Source organism: Helicoverpa zea, chromosome 9 (assembly GCF_022581195.2).
Source record: "Helicoverpa zea isolate HzStark_Cry1AcR chromosome 9, ilHelZeax1.1, whole genome shotgun sequence".
Taxonomy (NCBI): domain Eukaryota; kingdom Metazoa; phylum Arthropoda; class Insecta; order Lepidoptera; family Noctuidae; genus Helicoverpa; species Helicoverpa zea.
The window spans coordinates 1,716,672-1,739,242 of NC_061460.1; the positions used below are offsets into that span (position 1 = coordinate 1,716,672).

General features: G+C 35.0%; 1 protein-coding gene across 1 annotated transcript in view; it reads left to right on the forward strand.

The window, feature by feature from the left end:
* Positions 1–22,400, forward strand: part of LOC124633014 (monocarboxylate transporter 14-like) — a 40,426-nt gene extending 18,026 nt beyond the window's left edge. The window contains exons 3-7 of the mRNA XM_047168096.1: positions 16,906–18,551; positions 18,636–19,094; positions 19,208–19,429; positions 19,505–19,814; positions 21,251–22,400. Coding sequence (XP_047024052.1) covers positions 17,319–18,551; positions 18,636–19,094; positions 19,208–19,429; positions 19,505–19,814; positions 21,251–21,441 — 2,415 coding nt within the window. The 5' untranslated portion in view covers positions 16,906–17,318 and the 3' untranslated portion in view covers positions 21,442–22,400. The remainder of the gene's footprint in view (positions 1–16,905; positions 18,552–18,635; positions 19,095–19,207; positions 19,430–19,504; positions 19,815–21,250) is intronic.
* Positions 22,401–22,571: the final 171 nt, after the last annotated feature.

The window sequence follows — 22,571 nt, forward strand, 5'->3', positions numbered from 1 at the left end:
CAACGAATGCAAAAGTTATAAAGAAAACAATTGAATGGTTGAAATGAATAATCCTTTGGTAACTAAGAAGAAAAACGTTTCAGCGCAGCCCTACACTATATTCTAATTGAACAATTGGTAGAGGCAGTCAAATGGACGCCTTTGCCTCATAAAAATAGAATAACATCTGATCGTAGACATGTGTTGGCCTTCAGTTTCTCAGAATGTAAAGTCTATGGCTTTACCTCTTATTTGTATTTCGAGGAAATTCGTTTTACCGCCGTTTCTTATCTTGTTGATAATTAAACCGGATTGTAATGTACCATCTACCATAATATAAAATAGGCTATGTTAAGAATTTATGATGGTTTAAATCCAGACAACGTAAAAGTTAGGATTAGGCAAAATTACTAAAATCACAAAAAAATCTTTCTTCTTTCTTTGTGTCGACGTTTCAGTCGAACGAAGTTTGCCAATTTTCACGGTTATCCACATCTGCGCAAAGAGTACTTTTTCCGATTCTGTCGATTTTTGCGCAAACTAAAATAAACAATTAGTCACATCAACTTGTATTTTCCATAAACTTATATCCTAAGTGCTCTTTTATGACTTCTGTAAAAAGAAAATAGGAACGACTTGACATGAGGAATCTCTTCAGACATAGACGTTACTTGGTAGACACGCTAAATATGAGACACCCTTGTTTCTTGGGGACTTATGAGTGATTGGCACAATTGATCTTTTAGTCACAGTTGGTTTATTGCTAATTGGATGGATTGCTCACTTAATTAGCAGTCTGGATTCTTCATTGCTTTAAATCTGATACAGTTTAAAGGCTTTGTTTTGGCAAAGCTATGTAACAATATTTTAATTGATGTAGAATTTTCAATAGGTAGGTAATGTAAAATATGGGTATGTTTCATATAAAAAAAATACATTGAAATCCAGAATACATAACGTCTATCAAGTAGTAGAAAGTTTTCCATAATGAGCTTTTCAAAGTGAGGTTCACATTGAAAAATACTTATGTACTAAGTTCATATTAATGACCAGTGAAACAGAAATTAACGTTTCTTGTTTATAGGAACTAAGCTCGGGTACATAATATTATAGTGTTTATTTTCCAGAACAATGCCTCGTTGTCCTAGGCAGGCGATGTGTTGAAATGCTTAGACGATTTGCTGACAAACCTTCATTGTTCGTTGGACTGTGGCTTCATCTTTGTGAACAACAACAGTGGTTTAGGAAACATACTCACATTTCGTAAATTGACTAGGTTTGTCCAGCGATTTTCCCTAAACTTCATGTGGTAGGTATATGCAGTTTACTCTTATGTAAACTATCTCTTAATCATTATTTTTCTGTGATCGTACCAAATTACATCTAAAATACCGAATTCCACTAAATTAGGTTGTTTTTGACTGTACACTTTGTATTGATTTAGGTCCCTAAGTGCTGTGTCTTTGGAAGACAGCAACATATTTGTTTAACTATTTAATTAACACAGGGAGGGACCTACCTAATAAAATAACTAAAACGATAGTAAAAACCCACCCAAAACAAAAATGTGAAAGACTGCCAAGTTCGATAATATGGGAATGCTTCGCCTATAAAAGAAGTGAGATCTGAATAAGTACCAAGTTCCATACACATACCTCAGTTAAAAATAGTTACTTTTTAATGATGTTACTTGGCAGGTTTTCATACACCTTGTTATAAACATACTAAACGCAATGAATCAAGTATTTAATTTTCTATTAAAACTTGCCAAGTAACATCATTAAAAAGTAACTATTTTTAACTGAGGTATGTGTATGGAACTTGGTACTTATTCAGATCTCACTTCTTTTATAGGCGAAGCATTCCCATATTATCGAACTTGGCAGTCTTTCACATTTTTGTTTTGGGTGGGATTTCATTTATTTTTGTAAGGTTGTTTATTTTATTTTTTTCTTATGATGAAGTTAGTTAGAGGAATGTCTCATTTATACTATCTTTTAGATTTTTTAATATGCACTATGTTTCTTACAAAGAAATGAACTAGATTAACTAAATGGACTAGATTTACCAACTGACTGACATGACATGTTATCATATATTATGTTCGTGGATCAAAGTTACACATTCGTTATTTTCGAAAGTGATTCACACTTGGCCGTTTTCAGATTTTTATTTTACTTCTAACTACACTATTTTACTTCTAACTAAACTAAATACAAACCATTCGAAGATATATTATATAAATATAGATAAATTTAGTTCGTTTTAGTTCCTTAGGGGTATAAATTTACACCGGGTATAAAACACCTTCATTATTTTGAAACCGACTCACACTTGGCCATTTTCAGATTTTTCCCTTTACCTTGACATAAAGACCTACCTCCATGCCAAATTTCAAGTCAATACGACCATTGGAAGTGGTCTAGGTTTTTGATGAGTGAGTCAGTGAATCAGTCAGTCAGTGAGTGTATAGTAAAAATAGCGATTTTCTGACGTCAATATCTCAAGACCTACAATAGGTATATTAATGAAATTTTGTATTTTAGATAAGTGAGGGGGTCTCAATAGATACTAGAAATTTGATATGCGTAAATAAAATAGATTTTGAGTTACAGGGGGGTCGAATTTGGCCCGAAATGGTTCATGTAATATAACCCACGGCCGGTGTGTCGCTTTTTTTGCTCGAACTTGGCGGACACACTGCCGTGTGTCTAGATAGTTTGTGGGTACTTAGTAGAGAATTAGAAACAGGGCTAACCGACCAAAGGGTGCGCCAGAAGTATGCAAGCATTATTGGCTCAAATGAAAAATTTTACAGCTGCTATGCATGTATGAAATATGTATTTATGAAAGGGTGGAGTTACCTAAGTCAGAGTAAACTTAATAACAGCCTTAGGCAACGGAGATAAGATGCATAATCGTTTGTATAATTTTACCATTTCTTTCTTAGAATATCTGTATTAGCATAACTGAGATTAATATGCCAGTCTCATGAATAAAGCTAACTTTAATGAATAAACATTATGGGCAATAAACTGCGAATAGTTACTTCGTCATGTTTCCAGTAATTAAACGTTCATGTTATGCAAATAGAATTTGTAAAAGACGTATACTATGGTAACTGAAGTAAAGATAGTATATCATTATCCTCCGAGCCTTTTTCCCAACTACATATGTTGGGGTCGGCTTCCAGTTTTACTGGATTCAGCTGAGTACCAGTGCTTTACAAGGAGCGACTGCCTATCTGACCCTCTCAACCCAGTTACCCGGGTAACCCAATACCCCTTGGTTAGACTGGTGTCAGACTTCCTGGCTTCTGACTACCCGTAACGAGTGCCAAGGACAGCCGATAGTATATGCGTAGGGAGAAAAATGATTTCGAAGATCAACAATGCATAATTTGATTAGTCATAGACAATGTTAGTGCAATAGTATTATTTTTTCCTCTAGAAAATAACCTTAACATAGGTTACAGGAAAAAATAACATAAATACTATGCATATTTGTCGCATTTGTAAGCTATTACATTTTGAAACGTTACTAGTTTACCTATATTGTTCAGAAAACCACACAGATTACCCAGTTATATTACTACTATTTTCTACAAATTATCTATGAATATTGTCTATTACATTCACAGCTTGAATGCACAGAAAATGAACTAGTTTATCTTTTTATGATTTTATTCAATTGAATATAATCCGAAGGGAAACCTATTCACATCGAGGTTGGTGGGAAGTGGAGTTACAGTAATTTAGTTGCGTACTTATCAGTAGGAAAAATACGTCAAAACACTTTTTATCTCCTGGCAACTCTGACGCGTGTTATAAAAAAATATACGTTACTTTACGTCATCATTGGACTACTATATACACGCCGTTCCGTTTCACAAAATAGAAACAGTGTCTCATAATAACTCGTCGTAAATCAGTGTAACTACGTAAAGCTGTGAAACCCACATTTTTGGTACATCTGACGGCACGGGCAGTCTCAAGGAGAAATTCGGAAATAGCTGAGACGCGACATGTGACGTCATTTGGCACTAGTGGTTCCAGTAAACATGAGATATCGCACGTGAGAGGAAACATGCGATGCCAATTTGTTTGTGGTACCAAAGTTTTATGTTTCAATGTTGATTTGTTCGTGTCGATAGTGTGCCATAGAGTATGAAGGAGGAACGAAACTCTTTACTAGTTCATACTGCTTTTTTTGTCACTAGAAAGGCAAATGAGAATAAATGAGGAAAAATTATCAAATAATTCCTCTTGTATGGCACAAGAAGTGAGATGAAGCCCTACTATGCCATTGAATTGATAAGTATGGTATTGGTTTCACATAAGTCGATAAAGGAAACTGGTTATTAATTTGCTTTCTAAAGCAACATGGTTATAGTCTTTTATTGAAAGTTGATTGCGGCTTTGCTATGGTGTGATAACACAGGTATAGTTCTGTTACAAAAAGAGGTATGAGCTTAGTATAAGTAGTTGTCGCCAAACTTTGGGCCACATGGCCTCTTTCTACTATCACTTGAATATTTACTGGAAATATGTGGAAAATTGCGGTATACAACTCTTTGCGGTGTTCCAAACTGGAGCGATCCAATGCAATTCTCTCGATTGGTTGAATCGATTCCTGAACCACAATCTATGATTATACTGCTACGGAATTTTGATTCCGTATTTATTTATTTATTTTTCTAAATGGTTATGATTCACATTTGTTTATTTACTTACTACGCACCTCGAAAGTTCGCATCAATTGTTTTTGAAGAATGATTGAAGATAAGTATTATTTTTTATCTTGTTTTCGATAACTCTCGTTACCTACGTCTCTTCGCTAAATTTAAAAAAATAATGTTCTAGCTATTTCACGTCTCATAATGTATTGTAGGAGATTTTTGAGCTATTTTTGTAGGAAAAATAATGGTGTCGTTGACATACGTATCTTTTTATTGTTTGTAATCAAAATGAAAGGGTTTTACTAGGTATAGTTTTGTTATTTAGCAAAACGTAATTGAGGGACGTTAAGTTCTGTTTCTTTTGTTGGTTTTCTCGGCTTTAGTGCTTATGTCAGCTAGAATTTATGACTGTCTTGTGCCAAACGAAATAGGTTTTCGATGCTGGCAATACTCTATGTGTCCACAGCTATGATTTCTTGCTTCGTTGACCCTATATTTTGCCTACAGTGACTAATATTTATTATTTCTGGTATATTCTTGTCCTATTTAGAAAATAACCTGTGACATTGGTTTTCAATGTGGGTATTTAAATCAAATGAAATCAAATGAAATCATCTTTATTATCAGGCATCAAAGGCCCATAGATAAATACCTTAAAACTAGCATACATATGTTATACAAAATTGACCAATGAATTGAATTTAGACCAATGTGATAATAATAGATAGATATACTTATTTATTTACTTGACAAAAACCTAAATATCCTTTGACAGTCACGATGATCTTGCGAAGTTGTAAATCTGAATGAACTTTAACAATAATAAGTTGGCAAAAAACTTTATTTGCTTTGGTCTAGGAAACGGGAAATCCCACAAAAAATCGATTCGTAACGTTCAACGTTTATTTTTATCTTCTAACGATCTTAGTTACGGATTATTTGAGGCACTACCAAAACAGGTAAAAAATGTGCGAAAAAAATCGTCTGTCTGGCCGCCCAGTCGGTTTTGCGACGTGTTCGTAAATTCTTACCGTCTTACCACAAAAACTTTTTAACGTCAGTTTAAGACATGTCTAAAAAAATGTCAAATTATGACGTTGACATATGGTTCATTTTGGAGCCACATTTATTTTAGACAAGTGTAAAACAGTGGTTAAAGTTTTTGTAGTAAGGCCATTAACGTTTTAAAATAGATACAGTAGGTAGGCAGCAAGATTATTCAGAAATATTTATTTATTCTCTTACAATTTTGTTTGAATAACAAGTTTCAATTTGTTTTGCTAGATGTCCAATTTAAAATTGACAAGACATTATCCAACAACCTAATTTTCCTATCGAATAGGTGGAACAAGAAATGGATCAAATATGAAAATGCCAAGTATGGAAACGCCTTTATTGTATAGTGTTGTGACAATCAATGTTTGCATCCGATATTTTTTTCTCCGAAGCGGATAATTGTATATTTTTTTTAATTTCATTATCTGTTACCGACCGGTTTGTAAAGATTTCTTGTCAAGACAATGGATTACTAGTAAATGGTAATTACCACTGCTAGTATTTTTCTAAGTAGATTTTTAAGCAAACGCTCACCAATTGGATAGATATCAATGTGCCTTGACTGGACCATAATTTTGAAACAACCAAATTGATCTTGTGAAAAATGAGGATCACACATAATTACGATATTTCCTAATTGCAGAATAATTAATAAAAGTATATAACACTCCTATAGTGCATTGCCAAGCATATATTTTAGAAAAAAATATATAAAATTATTGAGAGAACAGTTAACTATGAACGTTTATTATATCGAGGTCAGGCACAGTTTTTCCTAGATAGGTATTTTATTTATTATATAAAATACGTGTCCTTTGTAAGGTCGACAGAGAATTGTACGTTGTAATTTATCGTTGTTTGTAATTTATTTGTAGTAGTATCGTTTTCAAGTACTCATGTGGTACGGTACCAATTTGCGATTATTTCTACAATGTTTGCTTACAATTCTTTATTTTTAAATTAATGATTTAGACCGGATACCTTCTGAAACGTAAGCCTTCTCGGCATACGGGTAAAAGAAGAATAGAAGACCTAAATAAATACTATCATTAAATAACGAAGGATAGGTTCTCTAGGTACTCGACAGTTCTAAGGACAATCTTGATAGAAGGACAACAACAGCACATGTTTGGGCACGTGGGGATTATAAAAAATGTATCCTTTCGTACAAATTCCTTAATCAAATACAGAATGTACTAAGCGTTTCTGTTCCGAAATTAGCAATTCTTGTTATTTCACACATCATTCATTTGCTTAGGTATGATGTTTATCGTTTATATCCGTTTCGTGCTGTTTACAGAAACATGCGACTTGAATTTGTGTGATTATCAACAAAAAAACAAACTTAAATGTTGAATTAATGTTAAATTACATGATTTTATTCTGTGAAGTCTTACTAACCAGTTGTGGTGATCAGTCAGATAGGCAGTCGTTTACAACTAGACTCCAACAAAACAGTTTCGGAACTTTCCAGGCATATGATGAGTCAGAATTAATCTCAGATACCTATTTTCCTAATGCCTGTTACGTAAAATATATTATCTGTTGATAATCAAAAATTGTTTACTAATATTCTCACGTGACTCAATACTTTATCATGAAGTCAAATCGGTCAGCTATATTGTCCGATAGTCATGTATTGTTATTGTAAGATATCAAGTAAATGATGAATTACTTTTATCTTGGTGAATTGCATAACTGTGATTGTGATCTATTAGGTTATTGGCGCCAGTGTAGGCAATGACCTTCATTTCATTGATAGTTAGCTACAAAAAAGGTTCGAGAACTCTCTTCGGCTCTCGAGCGTGCAACAAATGTTTCTTGGATGATTAAGATTGAAGAAGAGCAAGTCACAAAAACTGCACTGCTTATGCATAGAAGTTAAGGACATCCGTATAGTAAATTTTCCTAAGCATTATAATAAAAATGTGGTAAAAGCACTGTTTTAGACACTCATTTAGCTGTATTTGTCTCACCAAGCCAGGCCAGGCGCGCAAAATATAGGTACTTCTTCCCATTAAAAAGCAAGTTAACACCATACACCACCGCAGGATGAAGTTCACAATTCGTGTCAACAGTCAATGATGCGTATTGCGTATTTCTCAGCGATTACCGCATACCGGTCGCTTACAGTCAAAACTGGAGCGGTTGGGATAGGCTCACAGCGGCCGACTCGGTAAACATCCTCATTTAGCGAATACGAGAAAATTGCTGTTTAGACCTGTTTGAGGTTTCTATCTTTTGAGAAAATCTCTTTAATTCAATGATAGGATTAAGTTTGAGGTTAATTGAAAGAGTATGGAGAAGTATTATATGCCGCCAAGTAGCAGAGCGATAGGTATGCTCATACTATTGAGAATGACTTTAAATAAGTATTTTATTCAATTCTATAGAAAAAATCTCCCTGTACTTTCTTTCTTATCGTTGCATGTAGGCGTACGTGTATCGCGTAAAAATAGCTGATGCTAGGGTAAAAATATAAATTGATCAGGTGGCAACGGAATTCGGAATGCTGTTGTTTTTTGTAGTAAAAGATATGACCTACTAAAAGCCTTTTTCATATTTCTTTTGCATATTTACCTCTATAAATATTATCTTCAATTCACCCTATCGATCTTATAGGAAACATTGACGCGTATTTACAGTATATACATGGCTAGTACGCAAGCGTGTGAAACTAGTCGCGAATAGATTGGAATTCACTTTTTATACAAAGTCTTCCGATGTATACAGCAGCAGTACGCAAATACTCACATATATTTTGTAGTGGCCAAAGTATCTTGCTTTGTTCCATAATATACAGTGCTAGTCCGCATGCAAACTAATCGTGTATACATTGGAATAGGCGCGAAAAACTTTACGATTCCAATCTATTCGCGAGCAGTTGCATGCTCGCCATTTGATTAAAACACGACCTAGCATTTAATGTTAATTTAAATATTAATAATGCTCGTTCAATTAAAAAACATTGTATTAAAAATTGAAGTTAGTGACGAAAACGAATCGCTGCAAAACCGACTCCACGTAGTCTTGTCTGCCCTACCCCTAGAGTGCAATTCAAAACCGCGTAGGCGCGGAGGGGCGAGGCGGCCTGCGAGCTGAAGCGCAGGTAGTTTTAACGCCCGCCGACGCGGCTGAGGCTGGCCGGCAGAGCCGGCCAGCAAGCCGAAGCTGCGGTGGTGAGCGTGAAAACCATCTGCGACGATAAGCTCGCATGCGACCGCCGGAGCCCCGCAGCACCGGAGCCGTGACAGAAGCTATGCTTGCTGCATGTTGCTTGCTTACATTTTAAACGTACTGAGTTAAAAAATTAGAAGCTAATTAAATATATTTTATGATGTCATTTAATAGTATTTTAGAAGTTTACTGTCAGAATGCCTGCTACAAAAGATGCTAAAAAATAACCATCATGCTGAGTTGTATTTAGAGTGGTTTATTTAGAAGATAACTATAGTGGCTAAGATAGTATTATTTAGATGCTCGTTAATTGTGGCTGACTTAATAATTTAGAAGGCAACATACATTTTTGTTTAATTAGCATTTTTAATAAACAAACTCAGATTCAAAGTCATTTTTATTTAATGCTTTACCTAATATAAATTTTGTATAGTTAAATTTGACCGTGTATAAATTGGAATGATGCATGTGTACGTCTAAGCTACGAATTATACGCGAGCAGTACGCAAAATTCGTGTATACTTTGAAATCACAAATTAAAAAACAGCATTACAAAATATCAGCGAGCAGTTTCCTATGGATGCGTTTTGGCTATGTACACTCTGTAAATACGCAACATTGACCTCTTCTAGCAGATTTCAAGTCCAAACAAACATCTGTTACCTGCAAACCGATAACTATGTCATATTGGGTAAGGTTAAGGTAAACTACCAACACAGCTGTGGTTTATATCCACAACTAGAACAAAGTAAAAGTTCAACAAAACAAAACAGTCAACTCTATAGGAATGTTTGCGTGGAATATTCCAGAACGTCCAAAGGGTTTCTGAAGGCGCATAAAAAGTGATACTATCGTCATACTTGAATTTAGAATGTTGTCCTTTTTTGGGGTACGATTTTTGAATTGTTTTTTTTTTTTTTTTGTTTTATCTGCGGATTTTCGGATACACAGTTTGTGCCTCTTTTCACTTCACTATTCTCAATTTTTTTCCGCATAAAATGTTTTTCTTTTCAATGACTTCATGATGCATCTGTTATGTATGTATGTCTGTCAGGTACTTTTGTATATTTATCACGTTTCTGCAAGGTGCTTAAGTACAAGGTACTGGATCCTATATCGAGTGATGCAGTCACCCTATTGTCCTTCTGTGACGTCAGTGTTGCCACCTTAACGATCTCATCGATTACCATAATGTTGAAGGCAGACTTGTACCTTGTTACTACAAATAATTATACTAAAACAAACAAATAGAACTTATATTATGTTTTTTTTTGTTGCAAAAATAAAAAAAGCTTAGTAAAAATAAATAAAAATTCGCTCATCACATAAGATTTTATCGTCTCCATTACTATAAAGTATGAAAGATGGCCATATTATGAAAGATTACTACTTGAGCGTTAAGCCATAAGTAAAACTTAACATTCACACTAATTGTGTAAGTGCTTGTACATTTGCACAGTCTTAGATTAAGTAAATAATTGGACTTTAAGATTAGCCGGTTTATTAAGAAAAATAAAGAGACCATAGACACATTTATTTACCTAAGTATTTATAACATGAAAATAAAGTTGAACGGCCCCATAAATATGTATCCAGTCTATCAATTCCTAGAGTTAAAAGCCAGTCTGTCTTCATGCAAATGTCCTGAGTGAGATATGTATCAGTGATCGGGGATAAACCCGGTTCACTTCCCATGGGAAACTGCACGGCGACAGACAGACGAGACGGTTTGCACGCTGGCTGCATGTTGGTGTATCGTGGGTACTAAACAGAGATATATGGACGGCCTAGTGAAGGATATATGTTTCAATAAAATGTCTGTGTAGGGAAGATATATATAGTAATTGAAGAAACTTTAGCTACTGTATATAAATATCTATACATCAGTAGTTGTAATATTTTTACGCAATATTCAAATCGCCATTAAAACAGAATGCATTTTAATTATATTCGAATACTTTATGATTTTAAAAGTGCCATTGAAAAAAAGGCCGCATATAGAACATTTATCAACAATAAGATTATAATCATTGAAAGAATATGAGCTGTTGTCCTCGAGCGCAAGACATTTTTTCTTTATTCTGGAACGCAGCCAATTACTCACTTTTTTTATCTGATCTTACGTTATTAAAAAAAAAAATGATCGGATGTTGTTCTGTTTTTAAAACACATTTGTATATTGTAGTTTTTACGAGATTGATAGATATAGATATGGCTGGTAAAAAAAGTTTTGTTGAAAAATATTTAGGTGCGCCAATGGTTTATTTGCCCGTGAGCTTGTTATGAATTTTATTATTATACAGTGGAAAAGTTTTGTGTTAGAAGCAGAACTAAGAATAATATCTACCAATTACTCATTATTATTTCGCTGTATTTTAAATACACAACATTTCTTAAATGTTGCCAGGCTAACCATCAGTTGCACAAAGCTCCATTAAAGTTATAAAATCTATTGCTGACTTTTTATCTTGTTGACAAAGAAAGACTCAGCAATAGATTTAAAGAAGCTTTAACTTAATGGAATGGAGCTTTGTGCAACTGACGGAAGGTTTTTTTCAACCTCATAAACATAGTATAGTATATCCTAAGTTAAACAGCTACACCTAAAGGTTTCTATTCACTAGAATTGTTTATTCGATACCATTGATGGTGCAACTGCATTTAATTGGCAAGCTTTTCCATAAGGAGCAATGATTGAATGACGTGCGTCCGCGCAGTTCGAAGAATTCAAACGATTGATTACATTGACGATTTCATTTCTCGTGAAATCGATTAATGGAAAACAATTGAAGATACTTCAAAACGTCTTACTTATGCCTATTTACCTACCTTGCGGTGTTGTCGTGGCAACAAATTTTGCTTATTTTTCCTCCATGTTCTCCTAAAAAGTAGCTCTAATTTGAAAGGACTAAAGGTCTTAGAAAAAATTATATGTATCACCTTTATTGTTGGAAAAAACCATCGTATTTGTATAGGTTCTTAATTAGATTAAGTAGATAGATACGGAATACCAGTTTATTTTGGGAATCGCGAAATCAAGGTCGAATCTTGTCACTAATGAATCGATTCACCTTGACCCCTCGAGGCCGACTGTCAACGGTCGTTTATTACACTTTCTGCTTTCATAGGTAATTAAAATTAATAAGTGAAAAATGGGCCTTTATGTACGCAAAATATTTTTAATAGAAAAGAGGTTTTGTTACATGATATTGTTTGATAAAGTTTATTCAAGCCTGAGAAAGGTAGTAAAACTGAATCTAGATTTATTGAAATTAGGTACATAGCTAGGTATTCGTTTTTTGACTTCTTGTGCAAGAATTAATTATATTTACTTACGAAATGAAGAAAACTTGTACTTATTTATTTCATGTTACATAGGTACTTGTAAACTAATAAGTCTTGTACCTAGGTAGTTATTATTTAATTCTGTAATGATTGTTAATTAAATAAAAACGTTGTTAAACGTACCTAATGATAAAATATCAACGACATAGTAAAATAAAAATGCTTTTTTATTCATCCTTAGTTACATAGTTTACTTTTTAATGAATACAAACATACATGCGTTACAATAGGCATGATGACAGTAATCAAAAATCATTAAAATAATATATTTATTAAATTAAACTTGAAGCTTGGAATATAAAACGCGCATTGTTTTCTTTATTAATAATGTGATTAATATGTATTTTTATAAAATAAAATTACGAAATAAGGCAATCCGCCATGATATCTTGAACACCAATCAGAGCTCGTGACGTCATCTCTGAAAACAACTCGCGCGAAAGCGCGAGAACGTCACATTTCGTTATTGTGAACTTCCACTGCGATCTTTGTTTTTAATTAATTAATTGTTTATAACACGAGTTATGGAGCCCGGATTTATCAAGGCAAACAGCGCTAATTTGCCTAGAATTGATATCATAATGCTGGGAAAGTTTTTGGCATCAAATAAAGATTTTTGTTCAGCTGAATTTAGAAATGTTAAAACTTCCATGTAAGTATACTAGTTTAATTAAAAAACAATGAGAGATGAAACCTAACCTCGAAATAGTTATTTACATTATAAACTATGCTAGAATCTAGAGAACTATGTAATAACTTACATCAAAGTGATCTTCACAAAAATAAAGTTGTACCCTGGGCAATATTGCTTTTGAATCTCGCTTTGCAAGTTTAAGCCACTTGTTTCGTATTTTTTTATTGTGAGGAACGTACACAAATAACTTATCAGGAGTTGTTTTGGATGTGTTCTTACACTGGGGGACCCCACAACACCTATGCCCTTTCGAATTCATATTTAATAACACAAAAAACTTAATTATTGCACGAGCGTTGTTTACTTGCGTCTTGTAATTTCAGTCGTGACGTCACAAGTGACGACATGACACTGACAAGCGTTTTCGCGCTGGATTCAAAGTGGACAGAGAAAAATGCAATTATTTGATAAAAAAAACTTCGCATTTTCTTAAAATTAATAATTTTTCATATAAAATAGACGTATAGCTACATCATACTAAGGAATTTAAAAATTTGTCATCATGCCTATTGTAGGCACTGGAAATATATTGACTGGTATATCTGTTAATGAATTATTGTTATTGAACATTGTACATGCTGTACTCTTGTATGTTGTATCAACTCTGACCTGGGAATAAATTTATGTGCAGGCGTTTTATCGTAAAGCATATAAGATACTTACATGAGTACATAGGTTCAGTACAGTCTAAACAGAAAGCAGTGATGAGAAGAAGCAATGACACGTAGGCAATCAAATGAGTTACCTATAAAGCAATTAAGAGGAATTAGGACACGTATCTGGAAACCCAACAGTCTGACATACATTTACCTATGTAATTTTTGAAACGAACTGACTGAACAAATTAGTTCGGCCGTGTACAGGATACGCACAGTTTACATAATAATACTTAGAAGTTTTTTTGAAATTACAATTCCTTTAACATATTCGCGTAACAATCATTGATCGGCCATATTATACGCTAAATGTGCAGATTACGTTCTTTCAAAGTTCCAAATTGGTTGATTTTAATCGTTCAATTCTGATGATATCCGGTCCTAAGTATTGTGAAGATTATTATCAATGAATCTCTATAGAGGATGAATCTCTTGAAATCCGCATTGAAGCAAGATTACTACTATGCCAGCATTGTCAGATTCATAAAGTGAGCCATGAGGGTCTAGTCTTTTTTTAGCAAAATGTTGTTTTTTGCCAAAAAATGCAGTGAGAAGAGTAAATAATTAACAGACAGGAAACCGACATGAATAGACGTAGGTATAGCTAACGCGTCAATTTCGTGACAGTTCCCCATAACGTATCCATTCAACGGTTTCGCCTCAAGGGCGATCCATCAATCTGGTCAACTGGCCTAATTAGCACACGTCCTCAAGGGAAGGGTCGCGTGATCCAGAGTATAGTCCTCGTTCGCCATTTATAGTGAGGTTTTTACTATAGTTCGGCCATTCAGAGAATGCGTTCCTGACACGTCGCGATTGAACTGACGACGTAACTACATTCATTGATTATTGATATAATAATGTTGTTTTAATGCTCCTCAATTGTTAAAACGGTAAACAACCAGCAAAAATATTTTTATCGTAACTGCAACGCCATTGCAAAGTTACGTCGTCAGTTCAATCGCGACGTGTCAGGAACGCATTCTCTGAATGGCCGAACTATAATAACATGGGCCTTTTGGTTCATTTGATTTGGTATGTTCGTTTTGTAGTACACTCCATACTTATGTTCCAAGTGTTCAAGTGGCAAGAGTCTGTTACCTACTACAGATTATGTAGCCCTGGTTCTGTGATACTGATAATATGATTCTATCCGCAATTTTAGTTCAGATCGTTGTTGTAGACTTAACCGTTAAAGGAACTCAATATCTACCTTGTTATGAGGAAATACTGGCGCAATTGTCTTAGAAAATCCCATGTTTAAATGTTTTACAGCCTAACAACTAAAACAGCTGTCTAAAGCAGATATAACATTATCGACATGATGAAGGCAAACAGCAACACTACAGAACTACTTACGCCGAAGTGCACCGACAACATAAACGACAGTTTTCAAACAACTGATAGTCTCCTGAGCCTTTTCCAAACTAAGTTAGGACCGGCTTCAAGTCCAGGGAAGGAGTCCAACCAGATGTTAGCTACCAGTGTTTTACAAAGAGCGACTGCATATCTGGCCTCTTCAACCCAGTTACCCGGGCAAACCAATACCCCTTGGTAAGACTGGTGTCAGACTTACTGGCTTATTACTACTTTACTACCCGTAGCGACTGTCAAAGATGTTAAATGACAGCCGGGACCTACCTACAGCTTAACGTCACTGTATAATTTTCAAAGTGAAGAGTTGTTTTAAGGAAACGGTCGTTTATGTTGTTGGTGAAATTTTGCCTGAATGTTAAGTACACAGGGAGCTATCGTTATCTGGCATGATAATGATAGTTGTATGAACTGCAAACATTGGTGACGCGTGACTCAGTTGATAACGTTTGTCTGTCTGGCTTGGTGACATTCAATGATGGAGTTGAGAATTTGTTCTGGAAATGACATCTAATTTTACACTTTTTCTATAAAAGGAAGAGGTTCACTGTCTGTATGCAACTGCAAGCCCACTTCAACACTACGATAATATTATACGACACGACATAAGAAAATACGTAGACCACCAGAATTGTTACCTACCTAAATAAGATTAGCTGGATCTACAAAAAAAAATCAGCTGTCACTTTACAAATAACCATTATTATCAATAAGCATTTTTGGGAATACTCTCTTACCAATAACTACTCAGCTATGCTATAAATTAAAAGTATCAATTCCATATGGTATCTTCAACTAGGCTCGTTTCGTCGTGCCGCCATTCGCCTAAATTCTATGATAGTCTTTGGGCTAATGGCACCATTTGCTAAATAGGTTAAAGTAATGAAGAAATTGCTTTGTGACATACTCCTACCAATTTGTCATAGGTATCCCTTTACATGTGAGTTTACTTAGGCCTTCTGTCCTTACACGTCATGTAAACATCAATTGACGAATCTTTGCATTTTATGCTAAGACTTTTTGTAGGCCAGATAATCGGAGCGATTTTTTGTAGGACAAACTCCTCCTTTTTGGGTTAAAAAGTACCTAGGAAGGTACCTACTCAATATTCATGTGACCTTCACCTCATTGTAGATCTATAGTTAGGTACTTATTGTAATTTTAAGCAGTAGGCATCATTACTTAGATACACACGAAGCCAGACATTTTATAACATTATAATAAATCTTCTTTTAAGGTTAATGTGTAATGTGGGTGCGTCCACATAATGAGTTTTATTCGTGTGACAAAATGCTTTTTTAGCACAGATTCTGGGAATAATTTACATTTTAATATCTAATGGTTATTTATTATGCAGAAGTGCTGTTGGCAAAATTTTGTTTATTTACAATTTTATGAATATCAAAAAGAATCATATTCAAGCGTTTGTGTTTTTGGCGACAATATCCATCATCCTCCGAGCCTTATTCCCAACTATTTTGGGGTCGGCTTCCAGTCTAATCGGATTCAGCTGAGTACCAGTGCTTTACAAGAAGCGACTGCCTATCTGACCTCCTCAATCTAGTTACCCGGGCAACCCAATACCCCTTGGTTAGACTGGTGTCAGACTTACTGGCTTCTGACTACCCGTAACGACTGTCAAGGATGTTCAATGACAGCCGGGACCTACAGTTTAACGTGCCATCCGAAACACAGTCATTAGTGTCTAAGATATACTTAGAAAGTACATACAAACTTAGAAAAGCTGCATTGGTACTTGCCTGACCTGGAATTTTTGGCGACAATATCCCCATTCATGTAAAAGTTGCCAGTTAGTTTTTTATCATAGTGTCATCCAATGTAACCATCGTTAAAAAAGTATCTCCTGTTAATTGCCATATTCTGAACAATAATTTCCTCTCATGCTGATAATTCACAAATTAACGTTTTTTTTTCTTTTGTTGCAGTTTCAACCCTGTCGCTGACGAATTTGAAATGTTGCAAATATTTCAAGTTTCAAAACTTTAATTAATGTCAAGAAGGTACACGACGTTCACGGGACGAACGTGTGACAATATAGAAAGTGAATTTTTCAAAAGTGTGAAATCGAGGACTAGCCGGTCCTTGATGTACTCGACAAGCTACAACCCTTGCGCCCTAACACTTTGTATCTCGAAGAGACTTTGCCGCTATTCGGCTAGAGACCCAAGATTAAGACATTGGTCAAGAGAACTAACGATTTCTTCGACGTAGAAGATTTCTCTAATTGGATTGTTAATCCAATTCTGGTAGTGTTCACGACGTCCGTTAGAGGACTGATTTATCGAAAACAGAGTACGTACTTAGCACCGTACTTAAGAAGAGATCGTCTAAAAGACTAATGGAATCACAAAGAGCGCATGCAAATGGAATTCCAGGGAAAGATCCTTCTAGCAAGTATGAACATAAAGTACCGTCTGAAGAGGAGAAGACTACGTCTCCACTCCTTCAGAGGACTAATGATTTCAAGTATATAGATGGAGTGAATGATGATAAAAATGAAGTGAGAGATGTGGGAAAGCCGAAAGATGATTTAGATACTGTAAATTCTATAAAAACGGATAATGCTAAGGATAACCATCTTTCTGTAGGTTATCATAAAGATTCGAAGAGTGATGATGATGCTGTTTCAACTAATGAAGGTGTTAAGTTCTTTGGTCTTGGGGACAATGACAGTATTTGTTCCAGCAAGCCACCACAAGATCCAGTGCCTCAGATACCTGACGGTGGTTGGGGATGGGTAGTCGTAGCCGCATCCTTCCTCATCGCCACTGTAGCTGATGGATTGGCCTTTTCTTATGGCTTAATGCACGACAAGTTCGTCATCTTTTTTGAAACCAGTGAAGCCAAAACTTCTTTGATTGGAAGTCTGTTTATCTCTGTACCGTTGATAGCTGGACCTATTATGAGTGCTTTGGTAGATCGATATGGATGCAGAAGTATGACAATTGTGGGTGGTGTAGCTTCAACGATAGGATTCGTAGCTGCTTCGTATAGTAATTCTGTTGAAGTATTGTATGTAACTTACGGTATCATGGCTGGCCTTGGTACGGGCTTGCTGTACGTAACTGCTGTAGTGTCCATCGCTTACTGGTTTGAGAAACGTCGTAACTTAGCCGTTGGATTAGGATCATGTGGAGTTGGTTTTGGAACATTCATTTACTCCCCACTTACGACTTATTTACTGGAAGAGTTTGGTTGGAGAGGAACGTTATTACTGTTAGCTGGTACTGTACTTAATGTGTGTGTGTGTGGTGCTGTCATGAGAGATCCCGAATGGTTAATATTAGAGCAGAAGAAACAGAGGAAATTGAATAAGTCGAAGAGAGCATCTAGTTCTATGTCTATCTCAGCAAAATCTGGAGGTGGAGAATCTGTGTATCCCGGAGCTGAAGAATTGAAGACGTTGATGAAGAGTGGTGAAACGCCTGAATATATACTCACAACATTAGTGGCTTCTATTGCCGAAGCTGAAGACTTGGAAGCAGCAACTAAGAGAAATGCTGATATGTCACAATATCATAAAGTTAGTTCAGTCATCAATCTGCCGACGTTCTTGAGACAAAGTGAAAAGGTAATATAATTATTTAGTAAATCATTCTTTCTACTGTAATTGTTTTATCACGACAAGGTAATCAACTTTATTTATACATTTCAGGTGCCTGCAGAAGTATTAGACCAACTGACAACCAATAAGAAGCTCTACAACATCATATTGCAAAATTACCCATCGTTACTCGCATTGAGGAGCTCTTCAGAACAGAAATTGAACGTAGAACCGGCAGCAGAGAATTCGAAAACAAAACCGATTAAGATGTCAATGAAATTGAAACTCAACAAAAAAGAGAAGAAAAAGGAATTTGAGACGAAATTAGATCAAGTTAGGGAGAAGTTATTGCAGCCGATACCTGAGAACAAGCCAGCTGTGATCCAACCACGTCAGGACTGGTGGACGAAGCAATTTGTGACTGATCATCACTACTTGAGAGGCATCAGGGTGCATCGTAATTCTATTATGCATCGTGGTGCTATGATGAACATTGCTAAATACAAACTGCGAGCTTCTTCGTGCCCTGATATTTACAGGAATTCGATGTGGTCCGTGGAGGAAGAAAAGGTAATTTTTCATATCTTTTTTCATGGCTTTCTTTGCATTAAGTTTTATATGAAACTTTAGGAAAATTAGCAGTTATTTTATGATAAAGTTAACGTATATTTTAATATTTTCAGACCTGGGGCAAACGCTTACTGGATACGATCAACAAAACATTCGATTTCAACATGTTCACCGAGTTCCATTTCCTGATGATGAACCTATCGACCCTCGTGCTGTTCATCTGGTTCATCGTGCCTTACTTCTATATCTCCAACTTTATGCTGATGAGTGGATACTCCGAAGTTCATGGCTCTTGGATGCTGAGTGTGTTTGGTGTTGCTACTATTATTGGTATTGTAAGTATTCACATTTAAAGCTACGAAATTGTATTGTTTATTATGATGATCTAAAAATCTTCATTTGTTTTTCAGGTTGGCCTGGGGTGGATGGGAGATCTTCCATGGGTGAATGTTACGAAAACTTACGCAATCTGCCTTATATTATGTGGCGTAACGATTATCCTGTTCCCTGTGTTAATTCGTGTGATGGACCCTGAAGCCCCGTACAGTTTCTACATATTAGCACTAAATGCTGTTATGTTTGGACTCATGTTTTCAAGCTCCTATTCTTACACGCCGAGTATTTTAGTGGAATTGATTGCTTTGGAAAGATTCACAATGGCTTACGGATTGGTGCTACTGAGTCAGGGCATTGGACATCTTATTGGACCGCCTATGGCTGGTAAGTAGCTGTATTAAATTCATCATTTAACACTATACAAGCTGTTGATTTGCATCCGTGCCATATTCAAGGAGGTAATTATGCTAATGATTCTCGACCCAAATCAATAAAAAAATTGGTACGTAATTTTTTTTCTTTAATTTTTTTTCCGAATTCTGCAAATGTCATCTAGCCTTATTTAAACTTGGCGCGTGTGTTAATGACCTTAAAACCGTGCTGCGCCCTCACACAAACGCAAACACAAAGCATACGCAACGATCACTCATAAATTTCATTCATAAAATTGGATTACTTCTGAAATAGCACGACATTACAATGACAAAAAAAGCAGTGCATATTAGTTATTTCCCATCTACTGTAATTCCAATCGATTATATACGTATTGTATGTCCTCCTCCTGAACTATGGCACAAATGCAAATCAACAGCTTGTATAACATTCATATAATATATCTTGTAAGAAAAAGAAGATATTGCGTAGAGTTCAAAGATGCCTAAATCATGACACATGCATAATATCGTTTATGTATTCGCAATAACGGTGTTCACGTAGTAACAAATCGATGCATTGACCGGCTCATTGTTTTTCAAACATCAGTGTTCAGTTACCGCAGTTGGCTCGCAGAAATGGTTTGAATTTATCAACAACTGTTCCGTTCGTGTCTAATTCCACTGAATATTGTGGTACAAAATAATCATGGCATATTATGTTTACTAATAATTACTGTGTCGTGAGCATGTAAAGAGTTTCAATAAGTTTCTAAGGGAGAATAAATAATGTAGTTTTTATCGCATCAGTTGCGGTACCTACAATCGTAAAATGTAGTGTGAGCAGTCGTAAACTTAGCCATAATCTGTAGTGTTTATGAAAACAAAGGTTGTTTGTATAAACCATAGCTCTTTTCATGTCAATGTCTCCTTCATCAATGTTTTCCTTTCTGCTGAAATAATGCATGAAAGAAACATCGTGTTCCAGTAGCTGTTAGGAACATATCCTGAAAATGCAATGGTCATTGCCCTCTTTGAACTGTTTTTGCTATTGGTAATAACTGAACTAGGCAAGTACCTAGCCGTAAAGCGAGCTTTGAATAGAAACTATTAACAAAACATTGATTAAACTGCATGTTTACAAAGCTGGAATACGAATTCCGGAATTATTTTGGTTGATTGGTTGCAATATGCTGTACACATCATCGATTGAACACTTGATCAAAGGCACTTACTTTTCATCCATGTACAGGGATTAAGTACTTACCTACTTGAAATATTAACCCAGTTTGATTGACAGATAACAATCGAAACACTTAACATTACTCCATTGAATGCTTCCTTTAAACATACAGGATGTTTACTTCAATTATTCTCCTCAAGTATCTTATGTATAAGCTTTGTGTTTAATAGAATTTAATACAACACCATTTTTGTTTCTCATTGCAGGTGCCTTGAGAGACGTCACAGGCCACTGGGATGCGGCATTCTACGTAGCAGGCTTGTGGGTCATAATATCTGGCTTCTTGGTCGGTGTAATACCGTACACTGAGAACTTCCGTATTTGTGGCAACGCACCTCTGGCTAAGGACGTCGCTGGTGAACCCGATCCAGGAGTGAAGATCATCATTGCCCACTAAAATATTCTTTTAAAAGCTTTTCGGTGTTACTTAGGCGTTAGAAATATAATTAATCCTTTTTTGAACGATACCTGCATACCTACATGCTTAGGTATACGTTTTTTTTATAATACTATTTATAAAATGTATAATTGATTGCGTAATTTATTCATATATTGAGGTATTTTTAGTTATTTATGTACACTTACATACTTTTATGTAGATAATAATTATACAATTTATATAAAATGTGAAAATTCGTACGTTTTTAAACTAATTTACTTTTATGCCTTTATTTTATGTAGTATATTATATTTATTTCAACTATCTTAAACTAGTGAACGTAACTTAATACATTATATACATATTTTTTGACTGTAGTTAAATAAAATAGTTATCCCTGATAACGTACCTTCTTCTTTAATTAGCAAAAGTGAGTGTGAAGTGGTGATTTTTTTTCTAGAAATTGTAATCATATTAACATGTAGTACGTACTCATTCGTATGTTATTTATTTCCTTGCTTTAAAAAGTCTCCTGGGGAGATATAGTATTCCTTTATATTTTAGAGGTTAAATACTGTGTGTGCCTTTATAATATAGTTCACTTACTACATAGTAATTAGTTTAAGCAGGCACTATATTATGCCTAACAATTTTGTATCCCAGAAAATAATCGATAATACCTTTCTACACGTAGTTATTTACAAAAGACCCTAGTTATTATAGTGTTTTCTTTTTATAAGGAATCGTATGTTTTTCTTAGATTATTATGTTATTTTAAAATAAACAGAGTGCCTGATACTTTCGTCTAATGTATACTTGCCATTTTGAAACACCGATCAAGGTAATAATGAATTTATTTTTTATTATAAAATTTTGAAAGTATTTTAGGTAATAAGTTTTGTCTACTTACTTAGAATGTAAACTTCCTACGTATGTTATTATGTATGATCTATTAAAAAATGAACTTTGCTATCTGATGTTGTGTTTGATTTTATTTTCATTTTAGTACCTGTAGATGACACCTACCATCAATCCTCCATATCTATCAATCAAATTCTACCTTTTGCTTATGTAGACGATGCGGAACATTTGTTCAACAACTTCGTAGAATTGCGAAGGCCACATTAGCCAGTGTGAAGAGGTTGTGA